The 16,366-nt window shown below is 53.9% G+C and overlaps 5 protein-coding genes across 5 annotated transcripts; all 5 read left to right on the top strand.

Moving 5' to 3' along the window:
* Positions 1-470: 470 nt before the first annotated feature.
* On the top strand, positions 471-1,859 carry N7447_003701 (Transferase; the record flags this gene model as incomplete). The annotated part of the gene is made up of 1 exon (XM_057227976.1): positions 471-1,859. One exon carries the CDS (start codon positions 471-473, stop codon positions 1,857-1,859), a length of 1,389 nt encoding a protein of 462 aa, XP_057087317.1.
* A 725-nt stretch (positions 1,860-2,584) lies between these two features.
* On the top strand, positions 2,585-10,669 carry N7447_003700 (uncharacterized protein; the record flags this gene model as incomplete). Its single annotated transcript, XM_057227975.1, has 4 exons — positions 2,585-2,776; positions 2,836-2,980; positions 3,047-6,724; positions 6,783-10,669. 4 exons carry the CDS (start codon positions 2,585-2,587, stop codon positions 10,667-10,669), a joined length of 7,902 nt encoding a protein of 2,633 aa, XP_057087316.1.
* A 790-nt stretch (positions 10,670-11,459) lies between these two features.
* N7447_003699 (TauD/TfdA family dioxygenase) lies at positions 11,460-12,830 on the top strand (the record flags this gene model as incomplete). The annotated part of the gene is made up of 4 exons (XM_057227974.1): positions 11,460-11,718; positions 11,767-12,253; positions 12,303-12,608; positions 12,674-12,830. The coding sequence occupies 4 exons, from the start codon at positions 11,460-11,462 to the stop codon at positions 12,828-12,830; spliced, it is 1,209 nt and encodes a 402-aa protein (XP_057087315.1).
* A 595-nt stretch (positions 12,831-13,425) lies between these two features.
* N7447_003698 (uncharacterized protein) lies at positions 13,426-15,109 on the top strand (the record flags this gene model as incomplete). Its single annotated transcript, XM_057227973.1, has 5 exons — positions 13,426-13,786; positions 13,838-13,933; positions 13,981-14,081; positions 14,136-14,407; positions 14,467-15,109. Coding segments are annotated over 5 exons (1,473 nt in total), but the record flags the coding sequence as incomplete, so codon positions are not given.
* Positions 15,110-15,662: 553 nt separating this feature from the next.
* N7447_003697 (uncharacterized protein) lies at positions 15,663-15,989 on the top strand (the record flags this gene model as incomplete). The annotated part of the gene is made up of 1 exon (XM_057227972.1): positions 15,663-15,989. One exon carries the CDS (start codon positions 15,663-15,665, stop codon positions 15,987-15,989), a length of 327 nt encoding a protein of 108 aa, XP_057087313.1.
* Between the last annotated feature and the right edge of the window lie 377 nt (positions 15,990-16,366).

Genomic DNA, 16,366 nt, shown 5'->3' with positions numbered 1-16,366 from the left:
GTATCTATCTAGCAAGTAATACACACACTACTACAGCAACAGACATCTCATCCTCGAATTTTCGCTAGGATGTGACGGACCAGGTTACATAGCATGCGCTGTTCTGAGTTATGTCGGAATTCTAGTCTTTTGCTGATAGCACAGCGGATTAATGTTAGGAACACGCCATACATATAGGCTGGAATATGACAGAAGGAATGCAAGTACTGATGTGACACTATCTGACAGCTTTTAGCATGGACCAAAATGCAGGGGTTACGATCCAACATGCAGAGAAGGTGAGAAAAGACATTGTGCTAACAAGAAAGTCCGAAAGTCCGAGTGGAACGGTATCCACTTGAAAAGCTAAGATGTATACAGATTGTATAACATTCAGAACTAGAGACCAAAAGATAGAAGGGGAATTTATGGGTTACTCCTGCAGGTGAACCTTTTCCGGCTCACAACGACTACAAACGAAGTTCTTCACCATGTCTGTCGCAGTGGAAACCCACCTTATGAAGGACGATACCGCCGAAACCGACTCGGAGCTCCACCGTGACATTATCTCCCAGTTCCCGCTTCTTAATGCTTATACGCAGGTGTTATTTGGGTTCAAGCTGCCGGCCGACGTGGACCGCGATGCCATCGTCACATCCCTACAGGACGGCTTTGACAAGCTCAAGGCAGACATCCCCTGGCTGGGGTGGCAGGTGGCCCGGGAGTCAGGTCCCGGTGCCATCTTGAAGGCGATGCCGTGGCCTACGGACATGCCCGAGGAGCGAATCCGCGTCAAAAACTGTGACGATCTTATCGCACCTATGGCCAAGATCATCTCAGCTGGTGTGCCAATCCACATGCTGGATGGATCAGTCCTGACACCCTGGCCGTCACTGCCGCAACCCCGAGGCCTTGAGAGCCCCGACCCTGTCGTTGCCATGCAGGCCAACTTTGTGCGCGGTGGACTGCTCCTCAACCTCAGCTCTCACCACACCATCATCGATGGTACTGGGCTCTACCAGTTCGTGAACCTGCTGGCCCTTGTCATGAACGGCAAGCGGATTCCGGCCGCCGACCTCGAGCAAGCCAACCGTGACCGCAGCCGGGTGATCCCGCTCATTCCGCGAAGCGAGCCCGTCAAGAGCTACACCCACCTGCGTCGCCCGCCCGGCTACACCTGGGCACCACCTTCGAGCCCTCCAATGTGGTGTTACTTCAAGATGCCGGTCAACGCTCTGGCCCGACTCGTCAAGTCAGTCAAGGACGATCCATCTAGCAACAAACCAGGCTCGCTGAGGGTCTCCGATAACGATATATTCTCTGCCTTTGCATGGCAGCGCCTCTGCGCCGTGCGCGTGGCTAATGGACAACCGCCGGAGCGCTCGTCCAAGCTCGGCCGTGCTATTGACGGGCGCATGCCGCTGGGCGTACCACTGACCTACATGGGCCACATGGTGTGCCACGCCCTGGTGCGGCTGCCATTGGATCAAGTGGCTAATCTGCCACTGGCACAGATTGCGCAGGTGCTGCGCCGGGAGCTCATCCAGGCTAACACGCCGTGGTCCGTTCGCAGTTTTGCCACATTCATGGCTCGCGAGCCCGACACCTCCACCCTGCTGTATGGTGGCCCCCACGATGCCCGAGCAGATCTCATGGTGACTGCAACTGGACAGGCGACGCCACTGCCAGCGTCTTGGGGCCCCCTGTTGGGTCGATCATGCTTTTTCCGCCGCCCGACTGCGGCGCCGATCCCTGGCTGTTTGATTATGAACGACGCTGAGGGCGCGTTTATCCCTCTGACGCTGTGCATGCCCGAGGAAGATATTAATGGGCTAAAGAAGGACCCAGTATGGAAGCAATACGTACGATACGTTGGATAAGCCAAGGATTTCCAGAATTTAGAGTACATAGTTTGCTATAATCTGTGGACCAATTGATTTGACCAACCCTATCTATCCTATTACGGTGTGTGATCTAGGTGCTTGTAAAATTGAAGGCCTACTGTTTGAAGCTTGTGTGATTATATAGTAATCTATGCAGTTATAGATCTGTGTAAAATAATTATCTGCCTATCTGACTGCCTAAATCGGTCTGTTAATTGTCCGCCCAGGTAGAGATCCTCCGTGCATGATTGCAACCAAGTCCAGCCAATGGCCTGGCTCCAATCCCCCTCATGGGTTCATGATCTGAAGGGTCCGAGCCAGGTCTACAGACTATGCTATTTTAGGATAGCAACGTTGTTAATTCCCCGGCGGACTTTTTATACCCCGTATCACCAATTTCTCTGGAAGTAACCTCTTCCGAGGCTGTTTCGGGGAATTGATCATTTGGGAATGGAGCTTCACCTATCAGTCGAAGTCCGTATTGCTAGATTGTTGTCTTCAATGCAGAATAAATAAACCTCATTAGAAATAAGACACTGTGCAATACAACTGGTGGTCAAATAAAAGCGAATTGGGTATAGAACTCGGAGCCATATAGCTTTCACAATCCTCATATATTGCAGCTCGCAAACTTGATGCGACCATTAGCTCTGTTCAAGAGTAACTGAGCCTTTGCATTATCAGTGACCAAGTCCAAGTCATCTGAACTTATTTAGACAAAAATGGACGACAGCGAGTGGGCCAGTGAGCCCATTGCCATCATTGGCATGAGCTGCAAGTTCTCCGGTGGTGCCAGTAACCCAGACAAGCTCTGGGATCTGTTAGTTTCGGGACAGACTGGTTGGAGCGAGATACCAGAAGACCGGTTCAATCTAAAAGGAATCTACCACCCTAACAATGAGAGGGTCAGCACGGTAAGCTCACCCTAAGATATACCAACAGCAAGCACATCTCAGTCCTAACATTTGGCCAGACACACGTCAAGGGGGGCCACTTTCTTGACGGCGATATAGCATGTTTCGATGCGGCGTTCTTCAACTACTCGGGAGAAACAGCACAGGCGCTAGATCCACAATTCCGGATGCAACTCGAGTCGACATTCGAGGCGTTAGAAAATGGTGAGTAACTACTACTTACTCTTCTCCAATTCATTTGCGCCCTCTCTAACTCGAAGCTCGACTAAGCCGGCCTTACGCTGCAGCAGGTGGCCGGATCACAGACATCCGTTTTTGCTGGCGTGTTCACGCACGAATACCACGAGGGTCTGTCGCGCGATGAGGACCAGCCGCCGCGGTTCATGCCAATAGGCACGTGGAACCCAATGTCGTCGAACCGCATCTCGCACGTCTTCGACTTGCGCGGTGCCAGCATGACGCTGGAGACTGGCTGCTCAACCACGCTGGTGGCACTGCATCAAGCCGTGCAGACCCTGCGTAACCGTGAGGCCGACATGTCCGTGGTGACCGGCGTCAACTTAATGATAGGCCCGGACCCGTTTAAGACCATCGGCTCACTCGGCATGCTGTCGCCGGACGGCAGATCATTCGCATTCGATAATCGCGCCAATGGCTACGGCCGTGGCGAAGGCGTCGCCACCGTTGTGATTAAGCGACTGTCGGATGCGCTGGCCGCTAACGACCCCATCCGCGCCATCATCCGTGAGACGGCGCTGAACCAAGACGGCAAAACAGAGACCATTACGACGCCGTCAGGCTCCGCCCAGGAAGAGCTTATGCGCGAATGTTACCGGCGTGCCGGTCTTGATCCGCGCGGCACACAGTATTTTGAGGCGCACGGCACAGGCACACAGGCCGGTGATCCCATTGAGGCACGAGCCATGGCTAATGTGTTCAGCGGCGTCGACGAAAACGGCGACGGTGGCCGTGACGAGGCGCATTACCTGCGTATCGGCTCGGTCAAGACTAACGTGGGTCACACCGAGGCGGCTTCTGGTTTAGCGGCCATAATCAAGGGTGTTTTGTGCTTGGAAAAAGGTCTGATCCCCGCCAGCGTCAACTATGAGACGCCCAACCCAAAGGTCAAGCTAGACGAGTGGCGCCTCAAGGTTGCAACGGCACTAGAGCCGTGGCCCGAGAGCCTCGTTGACGGCCCGAACCGTCTGTCGGTCAACAACTTTGGCTATGGCGGCAGCAACGCGCATGTCATTATGGAGAGCGCCGAACCGTGGATTTCCACGCCGACCATGGCTTTCCCGCTCAAAGGTCATAGCACCAGTAATGGAAATGGCACTAGCAACGGACATGCGAATGGCAATGGCCATGTAAATGGAAACGGGAGCAGTAACGGCAGCGGCCCTCACAAAACATCTGACAGCAAAGTGTTGATTCTCAGCGCTCGCGACGAGCGCGGCTGCCAGAATATGGTGGAGGACATGAAGAGTTATTTAGAGAAGCACAAGTCTCTCGATTTTGAGGCTGCCGATGCGCTGCTGCGCGATCTCACCTACACGCTGACCGAGCGCCGCACGATCTTTCCGTGGGTGGCAGCCCACCAAGTGCATCTCGAAGCAGGTGCAGACCATCCTCTCGAAACAGTCATTGAGGCGTTCGACTCGCCGCGCTTTAAACCCAGCCGCGTTCCCACCAACCAACCGCGCATCGGCATGGTCTTCACGGGTCAGGGTGCGCAGTGGAACGCCATGGGCCGTGAGCTGCTGGCAGAATACCCAGTCTTCTGGCAGTCTATCGACGAGGCCGATACGCACCTACGCGATATTGGCGCCACCTGGTCGCTGCTGGAGGAGCTACAGCGCGACCCTAAGACTACGAAAGTGCACTCGACATCGATTAGTATACCCGTCTGCGTGGGGGTGCAAATCGCGCTAGTGCGCCTGCTCAAATCATGGAACATCACGCCGGCAGCTGTCACTAGTCACTCGTCGGGCGAGATCGCAGCGGCCTACGCCGTCGGCGCGCTAACCTTCCGCCAGGCTATGGCAACAGCTTACTACCGCGCCGTGCTGGCGGCCGACGACTCGCTGCGGGTGACCGGAGCGCCTAAGGGCGGCATGGCGGCCGTGGGTCTAGGTGCAGAGGAGGCGCAGGAGTACCTTGACAGAGTGGCCGACGTGGGCCAAGTCGTTATCGCGTGCGTTAATAGCCCGGAAAGCGTCACTGTCTCAGGTGATGCCGATGCTGTTGTAGCCGTCGAGGCGATGTGCAAGGAGGATGGCGTGTTCGCGCGCAAGCTTAAGATCGAGCAGGCGTACCACTCGCACCATATGGACCCGCTGGCAGACGCATACCGTGAGCTCCTACGCAAGGAGATGGCGAGGACGGTCACAAAACAGTCGAATGTGGAAGAGGAAGAAGAGGAGCTCAAGGTCATCTTTTCGTCAGCCGTCACCGGCGGTCGGATTACTGACGCCAAGGTGATCGCCGATCCTGACCACTGGGTGGGTAGTCTAGTGCAGCCGGTGCTGTTCGTGGATGCCTTCACGGAGATGGTGATTGGCGAAACAGACGATGCGAGCGGTCGTAACATCGACGTGGTGCTCGAGGTTGGCCCACACACGGCGCTGGGAGGGCCTATCCGCGAGATCATGTCGCTGGTCGAGTTCGACGGTATCGAGCTACCCTATTGGGGATGTCTAGTGCGTAACGAGCACGCTGGCAATACTATGCGCGCTGCAGCCATAAATCTGCTGCGCGAGGGTGTGCCGCTCGCGATGAGCGAGATCAACTTTCCGAAAGCATTATCCGAGCACTTGTATCTTTACGAGGACGACCTGCCTCGCGTGCTAACTGACCTACCCACCTACCCCTGGAACCATTCGATGAGGCACTGGCAAGAGTCACGCGTCAACCGCGCCATCCGGGAGCGCAGCCAGCCGCCTCATGACCTGCTAGGAATGCCGGTTGCCGGGAACGATCCGGCCACGGCCACCTGGCGTCGCAATCTGCGCGTCACCGAGGTGCCCTGGATACGCGACCATATGGTGCAGGGCAGCATTGTGTACCCTGGCTCCGGTTATGTGTGCCTAGCCATCGAGGCCGCCAACCAGCTGGCGAAGGCTGAAGACAATCAGAGCAATATCTCAGGCTTCCGCCTGCGCGACGTCGAATTTATGGCGGCACTCGTGATCCCTGACACCGCCGAGGGCGTTGAGATCCGCACCACGCTCCGGCCCGTGCCTGAGCGGGAGCTGGGCTTGCGTGGGTGGCGGAGATTTGAGGTATCGACAGTCACGCCCGAGAACCGGTGGACGCTGCACGCCTGGGGTCTGATCACTGTTGACGTGGAGGAGAAATTGGATGGAGAGAAAGTCCCAACGCAGACACAGCCAAAGAACATCCAGACCGGCCTCCGTCCTCTGTCTGCCTACACGCGCCACAAGGACCCGCGCGACATGTTTGCCAATCTACGGGCACGCGGCGTGTATCATGGCCCGCTATTCCAGAACACAACTAAGATCGTGCAGGATGGCCGGGAGCCGCGGTCAGTATGCGACGTCACGATCCGTTACGAGTCAGCAACCGACACAGACCCGGTGGCTGCCGCACAGAATAGCGTGTTGCACCCTATCACACTAGATGCTGTGGTGGTGTCGTTTTTCTCGGCACTGCCTGCCGTCGGCGGGATGGCTGAGGACCCCAAGCTGCCCCGGTCGATTCAGGCTATGTGGGTCTCGAGCGATATCAGCCGCGAAGTCGGCCACACTTTACGCTGTGATACATTAATCTCACACGACGACACCCAGAGTGGTAAAGCCGATGTCACCGTTGTTGATAGCCAGACGGGCACGAAGGTTCTCGAGCTCCAAGGACTTGCCAGTGTCTTCCTGGGGCGCGGCAGCGGCGCCTCAGCGCGTCAGGACGCGGCTAACAAGGGGAGAGGAAGAGGTATGCAGCAAGGTTGAGTGGGGACCTGACCTGTCACTACAGCAGCCTCTGGCACTAGCACAGATCAAGAAGGAGCTGGAGCTGACTGTTGGGGTTCCCGAGGCCGCCATCGCCAATCTTTCCCGCGCGGTGTTCTACTTCGCCCAGGAGGCGCTGAAGTCGCTCACCCCCGACGATGTGGAAGACGGCCAGCCGCACCTCGTCAAGTACTATACATGGCTCACGCAACTAGTCACCCAGGGCGACAGCCAGGAATGGGCGCTAGACGGCCCGGAAGAACGCCAAAAGCACCTAGCCGCCGTAGCGTCGCAGAGTGTCGACGGCGAGCTGATCAGCCGTCTTGGCCCCCTCATTGGGTCTATCCTTCGCGGTGAGAGCAATCCGTTAGTTGCCATGATTGAGGATGGGTTGCTGCACAAGTACTATGCCCACTCTGTGCGTCTGGCACCGTCGCTCACACAGCTGTCGATGCTGGTGCGTAAAGTGGCCCACAAGAATCCGGCTGCGCGCGTTCTGCAAGTCGGCGCCGGCACTGGTGCTGCTGCCACTCGGCGTATTCTTGAAGCGCTTGGTACGCCTAAGGTCCCTCTAGTAGCCAGCTGGCACATCACCGAGCCTTCGGCAGATGTCTTGGAAGATGCCCAAGCTGAACTAGCTGATTGGGCCGACCTGCTTGAGTTCAGCCAGTTCGACGTTGACAGCGACCCATCCAGGCAGAAGTTTACAACTGAGAGCTACGACATCATCGTGTTCTACCAGTCTCTACGCACAGCCAATGATGTATCTGGCACCCTGTCCCATGTGCGCAGCCTTCTAAAGCCCGGCGGCACGCTACTGCTAGCAGAGACGACCCAGCATCAAAGTCAAGACGATGTCTCGTTTATATTTGGCTTGCTGCCTACCGAAACACCGTCTCTTTTGGCGTCTTCCTGGGATGGCGTGCTTCGCGAAGCCGGTTTTAGTGGAGCTGACCTTGCCATCGGCGACACCACAACCACCATCTTATCCACTCTGCCACTCGTCGATCACCAGAAGCCGGACCTGAGCCGCGCCAGCAATCCTGGCGGCTTTGCCGTGGTGACTAGTAACAAGACACCCTCACCGGCTGGTCTGGTCGATCTGCTGTCTCAGCGCATCCAGGATTTGACTAAAACTGCTGTCGAACATCTCGTGCTAGAAGAAAGCAGCCTCGACGCGTATGCAGCCAAGGTCTGCATTTTTGTCAGCGAAATCGACGAGCCGACCATACTGACCAGTCTTGACGCCGGGCGTATTGAAGGCCTCCGCGCCATGATCACGCAGTGTGGCGGCCTTCTCTGGATCACTACCGGCGGCGCCGTCGACAGCGAGCAGCCAGAACATGCGCTTGCCCAGGGATTCCTACGCGTCCTCCGCAACGAGTACGTTGGCAGGCGCTACCTCTACTTGGACCTGGACCCACGCGCCGAGCAAACCACTGAGGACGTCGTCTCGGCCATTACGCAAGTTCTCCAAGAAGGCTTCGGCCATGTAGATGACATCCTGACCACCGAGACCGGCCCGGCCGAGTTCGAGTATGCCCAGCGAAACGGCGTTCTACTTGTCCCACGTATCTATAAGGATGAGGAGCACAATGATATGGTCACCGGCCCGCTCACAGCAATCTGGGGTGACGTTGATGCCGCAGCTGGCATCCCCTTGGAACGCCTATTCCAAAGGAACCGGGCACTGCGGCTGGAGGTCGGTATCCCGGGGCACCTGGACACTCTGGCCTTCGTGGATGACGACGAGGAAAGCACAGATAAGAGTCTGGCACCTGACAGCGTTGAAATCACGCCGCGGGCCTTTGGCCTTAGTTCGCGCGATGTCATGGTTGGCTTAGGCCAGCTCAAAGACCGTGCCATGGGTCTCGAGTGTGCTGGCGTTGTCTCCCGTGTTGGCAGTGAGGCTCAGTCAAAGGGCGGCTACAATGTCGGCGATCGTGTCATGGCCCTCCTGCCTGGAGATGGCAGCGCTTCTATCCGTAGCACTATTACCGTCGCCTGGAATGGTAGCATCGCCAAAGTACCCAGCAACATCACCAGCTTTGAAGATGCCGCATCCCTGCCACTAGCTTTCACCATTGCCTACGCCGGCCTCGTTGATGCTACCCGTCTGGCACCAGGACAGTCTGTGCTCATTCATGCTGCAGCTGGAGCTATCGGGCAATCCGCCATCATGTTGGCGAAATATCTTGGGGTGACAGAGATCTTCGCCACTGCTGGGTCTCCGGAGAAGCGCGGCCTCATCAGCAGCAAGTACGATATCCCTAGTCACCGTATTTTCAGCAGCCGCGATACCTCGTTTGGCCCCGCCGTCCTAGCTGCCACAGGCGGACGCGGTGTCGATGCCGTGCTTAACTCGCTGCCCGGTCCGCTGTTGCAGGCCAGTCTCGACGCTCTCGCGCCTCTCGGTCATTTGGTTGAGGTCGGCAAGCGTGATATCGAAGCCAACGGCCTGCTTGCAATGGCATCTTTCTCTCGCGGTATTTCGATGACATCGCTAGACATTCCAATGCTTGTACAACGGCGAGGCGCCGATGTCCACCGTGTGCTCACCGAAGTCGCCAAGCTTATCGAACAGCAGGCCCTCAACCTGGTCCAGCCCATCACGGTCCACCCTCTGCAAAATGTCCAGGCTGCGTTTAAGTTTATACAAACCGGCGCACATACCGGTAAAGTTGTCCTCTCAGCAGGGCCAGATGAGCAAGCTCCAGTGGTCCCGCGATCAAATCACGTCGCAGCCGCTGCCCGCGTCCGACTCAGTCCCGATGCCTCATACCTCATCGTCGGCGGTGTCGGCGGTATCGGCCGCTCCATCGCGCACTGGCTGGTAGCCCACGGCGCCAAGAACTTGATTCTGCTGTCGCGTAGTGCTGGCAATATCGATTTGCCAGAAAGCGAAAAGACCGACGGCGCTCTGTTCGTGCGCGAGCTACGCGAGTCTGCTGGCTGCCGCGTTAAACCTGTCAGCTGTGACATTTCTCTGGCTAGCGAGCTAGTGAAAGCACTGCGCGCCTGTGCTGACGACGGATTCCCGCCTGTGCGCGGCGTTGTTCAGGGTGCCATGCTGCTACGCGATGCCATCTTCGAGCAGATGACGCTATCTGACTGGCATAGTGGTCTGCGGCCCAAGGTCGACGGAACCTGGAACCTACACACCGAATTTGCGGCACCGGGCTCGCTGGACTTCTTCGTCATGTTGTCATCCGTCTCGGGCGTGTTGGGCATTGCCTCACAAACTAACTACGCCGCTGGAGGAACCTATGAAGATGCCATGGCGCACTGGCGCCAGTCCAAGGGACTGCCAGGCGTCTCTATCGACCTGGGCCCTATTTCCGATGTTGGCTACGTTGCTGAAACCGCAAAGGTGTCTGAGCGTCTACGTAGGTCTGGCGACTACGTCATGCTAGACGAGGCCACCGTTCTGCGTGCGCTCGGCGCCGCTGTGGCTCGTCCCCTCGGTGGCCGCCGCCAGATCATTATCGGCCTCAACACAGCGGCAGGACCACAGTGGGACTCTCACGGTGGCTCACAGCTCGGTCGCGATGCTCGCTATGTGCACCTAAAGCGCCAATCTAAGGTGTCGCGTGCGGCACCGGCAGGTGAAGGAGAATCCGGTGCCGGAGTTTCACTCTCTGCGCAGCTGGCTGATGTTGGCTCGCGTGATGACGCTGCCCGGCTCATTAGCACTGCCATCGCCGCGAAGTTGGCTGATATTTTCATGATCGACGTGGCCGAGATTGATATTAGCAAGACGCCAGCTAGCTACGGCGTTGACTCGCTCATCGCCGTCGAGTTACGCAACATGCTGGTCCTACAGGCCGCCGCCGATGTCTCCATCTTCAATATCCTGCAGAGCGCTTCCCTCGCTGCTCTGGCTGCCGATGTGGCAGCAAAGAGCCGCCACGTCGAAGCCACTGCTTAGGCTTCCTCGTTTGCTTTATTTTATCGTGCGCATGCCCATTTAGGAGTTATGTAAGGTTACGGCGTCACATTTTGGATCGTAGTAGAATCATAGATAATGAATTTCACTTGGATTGATCCTGATATTGAGATGATCTCCCAACACTGCGCATTCAGTGCATACAATGAATAGAAGTATAAAGAGACTGTACTCATGTCCCACAATCCCCTGTATACCCACCGTGAACTTTGCGACTGTAATTTCCAAGTCTTGTAAAATACAGTAGGAAAGATAGATCCAAGTCACAACCAGTTCAGGTGAGAATCGTTCGAGGTAGTCTTCCGTTCTCTCAGATCTATGAATGATAGCATTGAATCCGAACATTACCATTGCTCTGCATATTGATGATGGGGCCATTCCAAAGCTGCCGCGTATCTTGCAAATAGATGGTGGGGAGAATATTCCATGTCTAGCCAGCAAGTATTATCTGTTAGGTCATGTAAGCACTAGGCTCCTGAATCTCCATGTTGTTTCATCCAGTCGACATATATTGACAGATTAAATAAGAGCCTAGGATTGGACACTCCCAGACTATTGCGCCGATGTAAGACTGATGATGCGATTCAAGCTATCAGCAAACTGCAGAAGTACCACACTCTGTGTTCAAGTGTCGCACTTTGCGGGGTTGATGTCGTGACATTTTGAGTAGGACATGGCGCGATCCCAGGCTTGGGCCACGCAAAGCTGATCAATCTGCGCTATTTAAACGGTTCACAGCCGACTGCTATTTCACCACTTCTGTATAGCCAATATGTCCGCTGTTCAGACTATCACGGTGCCCACCCAGCCCGATATTCAGTATCATCCTGAATATGAAAAGTACAAGGAGCGTGGTCGTCGTCGAAGGGAGACTGAGACTCTGCAGTCTACTGTTCCTGCAGGCTTCCCGGAGAAGTTGGTATCACCACTGGTCTGGGAAGGAAAAGAGGTTGAGAAGCGGGATGACTGGATTTATCAGTTGAACGATGATCAGCTGGATGAACTCGATGCTGCTTTGAAGAGCTTCAAAGGTGGGTGGTTATGACCGCGGGAGTAAGGTCACACTGCTGACCTAACAGCTCTCAATCTTCCCTTGGGGCATATCAATCAGTCGACGTTCCCTCTACCTACCCTGCGGCCTGCTCTTCGGGATATTTCAAAGGAGATCCACACCGGTCGAGGATTTGTCGTTCTCCGCGGGTTGCGCATTGATGATTACTCCCGGGAAGATAATGTCATTATCTACGCCGGTGTATCTTCCCACATCGGTAATATTCGAGGACGGCAGCAAGAAGTTCGACTGGCCGATGGCTCTTCGCCCGTGTTATCCCATATCACAGACCTCACCAACAAGGTCGACAATGGTCTTATCACTGCGCCTTCGAACACGGCTGATAAGCAGGTTTTTCATACTGACGCTGGTGATATCATCTCACTTCTCTGCTTGAACCGAGCGGCAGAGGCAGGAGAAAGCTATCTTTCTAGCAGTTGGCATGTGTATAACATCCTGGCCAGGGAAAGACCCGATCTTATTCACACTTTGTCTCAGGATTGGCCAATGGATGGGTAAGAATCAAGCGACAAGGAGGCGTATTAGGAGACTGACATTGTTCAGCTTCGATAACCCAGTCAGACCCTACAGTCTCCGCCCACTTCTATACCACCAACCAGCCACGGCTACTACCCCTGACAGGGTCATAATTCAGTACGCAAGACGATACTTCACTGGATTTGGGGCCCAGCCCCGATCGAAGGACATTCCCCCTATCACGGAAGCGCAAGCCGAGGCTCTCGACGCTTTGCACTTCTTGGCAGAAGAGCACAGGGCCGCTCTGGATTTCCAGAAAGGCGATGTGCAATATGTGAATAACCTTAGCATTTTCCATGCGCGGAACTGGTTCAGAGACGAGCCTGGGAAAGAGTATGTGCCTTTTCTATCGGGTGTGCTTCTGCTTTATGAAGATGCTAACGGGGCGGTTCTGTTAGGCGTCATTTGTTGAGACTCTGGCTGCGAGACCCTGAAAATGCATGGGAAACACCCGAGAAACTTCAGGACCGCTGGGATATAGTCTACGACGATCTTCCAGAGAATAAGCAGACGTTCCCATTGGATCCGGCTATTCGCAAGAATGTGGGAGCGTGAGATGTTCAACACAGTATAATAACACAAGGCCATGTTCTAGTTAACTGTGAGCATTTAAATTCAATATTCGGCTATACATATATCGGTTATTCCAAGTATCGAGCTATAGGTATTCGGAGGAGTATCCTACGCGGCAATATGCGGTATCATTCCGGGGTACTGTTCCGTCACAGATAGGATCGGCTTCACTAGCCAAAATTAACATTTCAACAAAACAGTCCCCACTCTCGGAGTAAGGCCGTTGCATACATATGAAGACCTCGATCTAGAACCCTTTAACCTCATAGGTTCGCAAGCGCATAACCCTCACCACTTCTCCCAACCGCCCGGTATAGCCCAAGCCATGCCTAGATACCAAGATAGACACCAATCTAGGCACCAAGCCGTGCATTCTTGGCATCCCTGGGGGCGGAATACCATACCAACAGCGATCAAAAAATGCGGAATGAACACAATGCCATAGTGCGGGGCCCCGGATTTTCCCCAGCTTGAAACGACTAAACGATGGCGACTGATCACTGAATACATTTAAAAAGGCCATGTTCGCCATGAGGTCGTTGAATAATTCTGATGCCGGCTTGTATCGATTCGAGGCCTACTTGAAATTTCCCCAATGGACTCGGAAAAAGTACACCATGAGATGGTCGAGGATCTCAAGTCTACGGTTTCTATGCCAGACATAGATCCGGCAGCGGAGAAACGACTTCTAAGGAAAGTCGACCTCCATGTCGTTCCCATTCTCATGTTCTTGTTCCTCCTCGCCTTCCTTGATCGTATCAATATCGGTAACGCGCGACTTCAGGGTCTTGAAAAGGACTTGGGTATGACGGGACATGACTACAATATCGCCTTATTTATCTTCTTCATCCCCTATATCCTTTTCGAGGTTCCTAGCAATCTCTTTTTGAAAAAGGTATCGCCGTCTTGGTGGTTGGGCGGGATTATGTTCTGTTGGGGTATGTTTCAACCGATATAGGTGAAGGCACTGGGACTGACTTTGATATTAGGTATTGTCACAACATGCCAAGGTGTGGTACAGAGCTTTGGGGCCCTCGTTGCATGTCGATTCTTGCTGGGTTTGTTTGAGGCTGGATTGATGCCAGGTTTGATAGCCTTGACCCCTAAGAAGCACAAATGCTAATGTTAGCAGGCTGCATCTACTTGATTGCGATGTACTATAAGCGCCACGAGTTGCAATGGCGATTCAATGTTTTCTTCAGCGCGAGTATTCTGGCTGGTGCAGTCAGCGGAGTATGTATTGCCGTGATGGGTTGAGATTGATTCCATACTAAAAAATATTCCTAGCTTCTTGCCTATGGAATAGCGCAGCTGGATGGTGTCGGAGGATACAGCGGCTGGCGCTGGATTTTCATCATCGAAGGTCTACTTACAGTGTTCACTGGGATTGCTGCCAAATTTCTCGTCGTCGATTGGCCCGAAACGTCTACGTTCCTGAATGATGAAGAGCGTACTTTGCTACTTCGACGTCTATCGGAAGACCGCGGTGAAGCGCAAATGGATCGCTTTGACAAGCCGGCAATCAAGCGCACCTTCTCAGATACCAAAATCTATCTTGGGTAAGCTTTTGTGCCTTTTACTCCACGAAAGGTTTCCACTGACAATGAGTCACATTTAGCGCGATTATGTATTTTGGAATTGTGAATACAGGCTATGCAACCTCCTTCTTCACTCCGACCATCCTCCGACAGCTCGGCTGGACATCCGTCCGAGCCCAAGTGATGAGCATCCCAATCTATATCGTCGCAACAGTAATCGCACTAGCTACAGCCTTCGCCAGCGACCGACTACGCCATCGATTCGGCTTCGCAATGGCAGGCTGTGTCGTCGCCACCATTGGGTACGTTATTCTCATCTGTCAGGAGTCGGTGCCAGTCGGTGCCCGATACTTCGCCCTATACGCGATCACAGGTGGGGGATTTATGGCGCAGCCGATCTTGTTGGGTTGGGTAAGTAACAACATGGCTGGGCACTATAAGCAATCTATCGCCTCAGCCATGCAGATCGGCTTTGGTAATTGTGGCGGTCTGGTTGCTAGCAATGTTTTCTTTGACTCGGAAGCGCCAACCTACCCGACAGGCTTCGGTGTTAGTCTAGGGATGGTTTGGATTGGTGGTGTGGCGTGTATGGTGTTCTTTGCATATGTATACCGTGAAAATCGGCTGCGTGAGCAAGGTAAAAGGGATCATCGGTACCATTGGCCTAAAGAGGAGCTGGAGAATGCAGGGGATGATCATCCCAGTTTCCGGTTTACTTATTAAATATGAGAATTGAACCTGCATTCCGAATGAGTATACAAATATAGATGCAAGATTAACTGTCACATGCTCTGAGAGTTCATACTTTCGCCTTATGGCCTAGAATGGCTTATCTTTTTTTTTTACTTGCTTTCTCATTCGTCCAAAAGAACAGTCTTTGGCAAAGTGATATTTATTGGCCAGTCGCGGCCAAGACCCGGATACCTTGATCGACATCTCTTCGGTATGACGTAGTCTTTGGAATCTTCCACCGTCGGCCACTCTGTGGTGAAAAATCCTCAAACTCCTACCGGTGAGCCCCAGATCGCCTCAGTTCTATGTATCCACCAATTGAACATCACCCACGGGAAGTTGGGGGAAGTATAGCGACGTGTTAAACTAGACGGGATCCAATGATATTATAACAGGGCACGACCCCCGTGGGTCGACGGAATTAGTTACAAGAAGATATGTCCAGCCAATTACTTACCCTCTACATAGTTTATATTTAATCCAAAAGGCGGTCCCTCTCCACATCTTCCATTTCGAATCTGATGCTACGAATATCCAACCCACAATGTCGCGAACACTGTCTCCACGGAAGCATCTCCAACCCGAGACCTCTCAAGATCCATGGAGATCCGACAACCCATTCGGTCCACCTCAAATTCCTCGCTCTATCCCCGGTGGGATCAAACGAATTCAAAACACACTATCCAAACTCTCACCATCCGCCTTCGCGGAGAAGGAACTCCTCCGAAAAAAGAACCAGTACAAAACCCCCCTGACGCAGAGAAACGTCGACAACTTGGTCACAGAACAAGAATGCAACGAGGCCTACAAGCCTAATATAAATTCGCCCGAAATCCAAGTCACTGAATGGCTACGACAAGTCTCGGGGTGAAAGTACCTCTTGCACAAACCCATATGGGAAGCACGAGAACGAGGTGAATGTCAATGCGACAGAGTTCTGCTACGTCTTTTCTCGAACTTTTCTTGACTGCTCTCCCCCGCACATCAGAGCGCCCGGCCAATACGGAGAAAGTCAATGCTCCCACTTAAGTGAACTTTTTCCGGGGGGCCAGAGATTGATCGGCCGTGATTGCTCCATGGGGGAAATTCACGCCCTGGTTGGGGGTTATACGTGGCGCTAATGTCATGATTTGCTGGTGTGTATGCCGAGGGCGCCTTTCTTTTACTGGAATCTGGAATGTACATACGAAGTACATTGATGTATAATGTGTAATTTGTTCCAAAGGTATTTAGCCCGGTGGTACAGCA

This window comes from Penicillium robsamsonii, assembly GCF_028829455.1.
Source record: "Penicillium robsamsonii strain IBT 29466 chromosome Unknown utg000002l_segment0_segment0, whole genome shotgun sequence".
NCBI lineage: Eukaryota > Fungi > Ascomycota > Eurotiomycetes > Eurotiales > Aspergillaceae > Penicillium > Penicillium robsamsonii.
The sequence above is the reverse complement of the archived record's forward strand: the minus strand, read 5'-3'. Positions and strand labels throughout refer to the sequence as shown.